The sequence below is a fragment of the Sapajus apella genome, unplaced genomic scaffold (assembly GCF_009761245.1).
Source record: "Sapajus apella isolate SASKATOON/1434 unplaced genomic scaffold, GSC_monkey_1.0 scaffold4, whole genome shotgun sequence".
NCBI classification, from domain to species: Eukaryota; Metazoa; Chordata; class Mammalia; order Primates; family Cebidae; genus Sapajus; species Sapajus apella.
In genome coordinates this window covers 49,230,973-49,237,617 of record NW_022436944.1, presented here as the reverse complement: position 1 = coordinate 49,237,617, position 6,645 = coordinate 49,230,973, and the positions used below count along the sequence as shown (strand labels likewise).

General features: G+C 38.7%; 1 protein-coding gene across 11 annotated transcripts in view; it reads right to left on the bottom strand.

The window, feature by feature from the left end:
- The window catches only part of RBMS3 (RNA binding motif single stranded interacting protein 3), a 758,821-nt gene that overhangs the window by 601,682 nt on the left and 150,494 nt on the right, over positions 1-6,645 (bottom strand). For all 11 annotated transcript variants that reach the window (XM_032259567.1, XM_032259558.1, XM_032259610.1 and 8 more), the window contains one exon: positions 1,892-2,064. In XM_032259567.1, coding sequence (XP_032115458.1) covers positions 1,892-2,064 — 173 coding nt within the window. The remainder of the gene's footprint in view (positions 1-1,891; positions 2,065-6,645) is intronic.

Here is a 6,645-nt window from a genome sequence, read left to right as displayed (position 1 = left end):
AAAAAAAAAAAAAAAAAAAAAAAATACCGTTGAGGAAGTGCTTCACAAAAGATCAATAGTAACGATCCTGTTTAAAATGCGTATTTTGGGGCTGTACCCCAGACTTGGTGAATCTTAATTCCTTGGGGCGAGACATCTTTGTTTTCCACAGGCTCTACAAGTGGAAAACTGCAGTAAGAAAGAACCTTTCCCTAATAGCTACCTTTAAAAAAAAAGAGTTTCAAATATAAATCAAGGACAATAGCTAGTTTTCTTTTTACATCATCTGAACCTTCTATCATAAAGCCTACAGTCTTTCACATTTTCAGAGGCCTTGCTTTGTAAAATATAGTTTAGATTTTTTAAATAAGATTTCTTTTCACTTCATCCAAACCTTCTATCATAACATCTACAATCTTCCACATTTTCAAAGACCTTGCTTTTCAAAATATAGTTTAGAATTTTTAAACAACAAAAGAAAAAGTTGAGTTATTTATCTTCTGATTCCCAACCTTAATATTCTATAGACCAAAATCTAACATATATTTGTATGTCTTTGCTCTGGCATATTTAACATCCTTTGAAAAAATTTTAAAAATATATATATTTCTCTTTCAAGGTTCTGCCTTGCTTTTTCGGGCAGATCACCTGAGGTCAGGAGTTCGAGACCAGCCTGGCTAACATGGTGAAACCCCGTCTCTACTAAAAAAATTTAAAAATTAACTGGGCGTGGTGGCAGGCGCCTGTAATCCAAGCTACTCGAAAGGCTGAGGCAGGAGAATCATTTGAACCCAGGAGGCGGAGGCTATAGTGAGCTGAGATCCTACCATTACTCCCACCCTAACCTACCTACTGTTTTGTCAAACAATTAGATAGTTACGTATTTGTATTTCAGTTTATCTGCCACTTTCTGCTGTGTTGATATGTACTCACAATCTTAAATCTAGGACAAAGGAAAATAAATATTGTCTGTTTTGTTTTCCTCTTTCAATATTTTAGAGGTCAGAACATTTACAAAATAAATATCCTCACAGCTTTTTTTTTAAAAAAAAAAAAAAGAAATTGCAAAAGAGAAAAATAACAATTGAGCAATAGTTTTAATTTAAAAATACACGGCTAAGTCATAATAAAATGACAAATACATGTTCTAATATTACTTTGAAAGGAATCAGATTCTAACCTAAAAATATAGGTCTATGATTCTTAATTCATTATTAATTTTATGGGAAAATGAACTTAAATATGTGTTTATTTGCATAGAAATAAGAGAACTAATGACATAAGTGTTGGTAGACAACAGATTCATGAAAATATTTTTGAAGAGCTTTAATCATTTCCAAACTTCCAAGCAGATATAAAACTACTCAGTAAGTGTGGTCCTTGGCCTTGGTAGGCGATAGCTTCACTCAACTTAGTAGTAGATGTTTTTAAGGAAACTAGAGAATTAGCCTTATGCTTCTCCAAATGCATGGTCCTGGCTGAATACACATTTACCAAACACTGGCCAGAAAAGCTTTGTAACACAAGAGACTTCTGTGTTTTTGAGATTCCCTTCACTAATACTTCTCAAGAAAATCTGCTTATTTCATGAGACTCACCATCGACTCCACTGGCCACATGGTTTCAGAGAGGAACTCTATTCATGATCTTCAGCTTACAGGTCAACTATCTATGCATCAGCCAGCATTTCCATGTATATTTGCTCAAGAGCTTCTACTCAATGACACAAAGTAAACAAATTCCACTCCCCAAAATAAACTAGCTTCGAATCTCAAATTTCAGTCCTGTTTGTAAAGAAGAGTCTTCCTCACCGAGACACCGGTGGGTGAGTACACTGACTGTTATAACACATCCTGCCCGCCAAGGGAAGCATGTGAGTGAGAAACAGCACAGGCAGCAGAAGGAGACTTACGGTTGGCACAGCTTGATTAGGTCCTGGTCAGTGGTGCCTGGTGGGAGGCCTCGAATGTACAGGTTGGTTTTACTCAACTGTTCCCCGCTGCTGTTGTTGCTGCTGTTGTTGCTGCTGCTGTTTGTGCTGGGGCTGGGAGGAGCCATGGGGTGGGGAGCTGGTGCATAGGACTGCTGGAAACAGAAAAAGCTGTTACTGGAAAAACAAAAGCCAGCACCTATTCACAGACCAGCAGCACGACTCGAAATCAATGTAAGCTATGTGTCCTCTCTGATACACACTCCTATATACACACAAACATTGACATCACTACTCCGTGCTGCATTCAAGAATATCGTTTGCTTTTTTTCATCCCCCTCTGACTCTTCATTCAGATCAGCATCAGGCAGCCCTAAATGGGACAAAAAGAAGTTACCAGGTGCTCCTGGCATTGCATATGGCATTTGAACTTGCCGCTGACTACAGTGACTCTCCTTAGAATGGTAAAGTAGGGTATCTTCCTCCCTAATGAAAGGAAACAGTCACTTTTGGCAATGAACTCTGACTGGCTTACCTTTAGCAGCCAAGCACCTTTGATTTCTCTCTATTACTTTGTTCCCTCCTTTCTCCAAAGAAACTCCCTCCTATTGCTATCCTCAACGTCACTGTTCAGCACAATTCCTAATACACAGAAATCTTTCTATAAATAGTGATTCTATGACTGACTGAATGAATGACTCCATCTCAGCTCTTTTTCCCATTTCCAAAATTGTTTCTTTATGTTGAATGTTCTTTGTTTGCAAGATGGAGCTACCATTCATTCCCTATCTTCAAGATCCTCTTTAAATTACTCTAATCCAGGGTCTCAACCTAGGCACTATGAACCACTTAGACGGGATACTTCTTTGTCGTGGGCACTGTCCTTGTTCATTGTAGGATGTCTGGTGGCATCCTTTGCCTCTATCCCCCAGATTCTAGTAGTGCCCATTCCCCGGAAATGATCACCAAAAAATATTCCCGGACATTGCCTAATGCTCCCCGGTTCTAGAAGGAATCCCTCCCTCAGAGAACCACCATTTTAATTCATTACTATTCAATTCATTACTATTTAAATTTAATTATTTTAATTTGTTTAAATCATTAGATGGCAAAAGTAAAATGATAAAATGACTCACAGAATATTGGAATATACAATGTGAGGGTTTTTAAAATTATATGTATCAGAATTCATAGCTATATTTACTCATTATCCTTATTTCTTTTTTTATGCAGGCGTATCTTTAAAAGTTCTCAACTAACACTCACTGTCTAGGTGGAGTCCCTGCTGTGTCTCTTATTGGCTATGTGACCTTTAAGCGGTGCCTTAACCTCTCTGAGAAGCGGCATTCTCATTAATATGAAGGAGGTAATGGTACTCTCTGAAGTTATAAGACATTTTTTTACAAAAAGTTGAGTTAATGCAAGCAAAACGGTTCCCAGAAATTAGCAAGTATACAATAGTTAATACTTATGGTTTGTATCTGTTTTGTAATAATATTAACCCATATAACTATGCCAGATTTTCTCAGTTGTGACCCCAAATGTTACCGAAAAACATAACGAGCACTTTTCTCAAGATTCCAGTGGGGAAGCTGGCTGGGTTCTAACTTGAAGATGAAGATGAGGTCAAACTCTAAAACATTTTGTGCCATGGCACAAAGGTAAGGAATAATCTAAAGGAAAAATGTACTTTGAGCCTCTACAGTTTCATTCTTTAAAAAACCTCAAGAAACATATTCAACATGAAAATAGTATGTCTTTTCATCCAAAATTTCTGGTGCTGCCGAAAATGGCAGGTCTGTCGGGTCTGGGTAAATAAGGAGATATCCTAGAAATACAGCTGATCGTAGCCTTCACAGACAGCTAAACTTTTTAGGAAGAATCCTGCAGTGGCTTCCCACTAAACTTACTGAAAAGTCCTGAAAGCTCCACATGGTTTGTTATGAGACTTTTACTCCTATCGCTTCTCAGACCAGATGCAGTGGTACTCCCAACTGTTCACCCTTCCCATTCTCGGCCCCATTTTACTCAGCTAGCTCTAATCCGTCCTTCTGATTTCAAATTAAGTATCATCCTACAACACTCTGTTAGTTACCTCCACAGCTCTCAGCATATTTGGTCTTATTTAATTATTTTTGGCTTACTTATTTAATGCTTGCCTCTAGCACTAATCTGTGTATTTCCTGAGAGCAGAGAATGTGTCAAACCCATACATGAGTAGCACCTAGCCTAGTGACTGGTATACAGTAGGTGCTTGAGAAATATTTAGGCTACTATATATATATATAATAAAAAGGGAATAAAGACAGCGCCTAGCATATAGAGAAAGAAGGCCCAGTTTTAGTGGTACCTGGCCTCATTTCTTCCAATAGTAACCTGTTTTACACCTTCCAGGATTTTAAATTTGATCAGTCTCTATTTCCCATTGTTTATAAGACAATGTGCTTTAGATTCAATGTATCAAATTCAACTCGTTGCACCTGTTCTCTCATTCCCAGTTCCCCACATCAGCCACCCAACACAATTATCCCATATGGTTCAATATTGCTATTGTTCTGCCCGTCTCCGTGCTAGAAAACTTGCTGTTAGCTTTATCTGCTTCTTAATTCTAAATCTCAGAATATAGTCAACCACTGAAATCTCAGACAGCCTCCTGGAATCATCCTTTTCTTTAATTCCCATTGCTTCTCTCAGCCAGAGTCCGTACCATCTCCTATGTGGAGGGCTTCAAGCTTTCTGTCATGTTTCATCTTTTTTTGCCCTTATTCATTGGGAAGGCAGGGTAGGCTGGGGATAAGAAAATTATCCAGACTGGCACTATGGTTCATGCCTATAATTCTAGCATTTTGGGAGGCTGAGATGGGTGGGCCACTTGAGCCCAGGAGCTCGAGACCAGCAACATGTGGCAAAACCCCATCTCTACAAAAAATACAAAAATTAGCTGGGCGTGGTGCCATGTGCCTATGGTCTCAGCTACCAGGGAGGCTGAGGTGGGAGGTTCACTTGAACCCTGGAGGCTGAGGCTGGAGTGAGCCGTGACGGCACCACTATACTCCAGCCTGGGCAACAGAGCAAGACCCAGTCTCAGAAAAATAAAATAGAATGAAAATTACGCAATGCAAACACACATTGACCAATAATTAAGAAATGCAGAAGGGAAAGAGTAAACATGACAGGAGCAAAACACAGAGCCTCTAGATTTCTTCTTTGAAATAAACATTTTTTGCCCAGGTTTCGTGGCTCACGCCTGTAATCCCAACACTTTGGGAGGCTGCGGCAGGTGGATTACAAGGTCAGGAGATCGAGACCATCCTGGCCAACATGGTGAAACCCCATCTCTATTAAAAATACAAAATATACAAAAATTAGCTGGGCTTGGTTGCGCATGCCTGTAATCCTAGCTACTCAGGAGACTGAGGCAGGAGAATTGCTTGAACCAGGGGAGTCGGAGGTTGTAGTGAGCCAAGACTGTGCCACTGCATTCCAGCATGGAGACAGAACCATTCTCCTCTCAAAAAAAAAAGACCAAAAAAAAGAAAAGAAAAGAAAAAAAAGAAAAGGAAACGAAGAAAACCATTTTCTCTCAATTATTCTTAGTATTACTTTAGTATCAACATTTTTAATGTAGAATTTTAAAATGAATTATAGAAGAGAATACTTTCTTTTCCTGGTATTTGGATTAAATGGAATATATTCATTGCCTTTTGAAATTTAATATCTACATAAAGCTCAAGTTTCCTTGCTGGCATGAAAAACTATGACTTACTTCCTAACATATTGTGTTTCGCTTCTTGGAATCTTCACAAAACTCAAGCTCACCCTCTTTTACAAGCCCTGCGCACAGTAGGTGTTCAATACATGCTTGTGAAGTGGCTTCCTGGTCTATATCATAATGGGTCAGTTGGGATTTCTCTTTACTTCCCTTATGTGCCTTCTTCTCTTAAAATTCCCAGGGCCTTTTTAAAGCTGTTTGCTACCACTTTCACCTCCCCTCTCTCCAAATTCTTTGAATTCCATTCTGTACTCAGGCCTTTTCAAAAATGAGACTTTGTTTAAAGCAGTTTTTCCCATTGCATAGCCTTTAAAACCACTGGGGAGCCAGAAGAATGTCTCCAGCTTTATGTATCACAGATTAGAAAGACTAGCTCAGACTGAGTCCTTGACTGATCAAATAAGAAAGCTCAGCTACAGGATGATCAATATGTGTTTACTTAATTCTTTATCCCCCCACGGCTCTTTGTGAGCATTTCCATAACCAGAACGCCATTTAGTAAATTGCACGGTGCTTAAAACAATAAACGTGTCCTCCAAAAGGCCCAACAAATTCACTGGGAAAATATCAACAAAACAGTCAAAAGCCAGCGGAAGTTGGGATGAGGATAGGGAACTTGTGAGCACTGAAATGAGATATGTAATTTATAATTAGGAGTAGAAGCACCAGACTTGTAGAGAAAGGATGAATTTCAGAAGCTTTTTGAAAAAAATAGTAAAAGGCAGTTTTCTTTGTCATATTCTTATTTGTAAATTCTAGAAATTCTGCTGAAAGCGGTAGGCTTTCTCAGTGTTACTGAAGCAATCAATCTACAGATTTTAACACCCAGCATGGGAACTCTTCCTTACCTTTAGTATTTCATTTATCTGTTGATGGTCTACTGATTGATTCAGGTAGCAGTCAGCATTATAAATTATTCTTTGGTTTTAAGAATTATAATTCCTTCCTCTCCACCCAGTTTTCA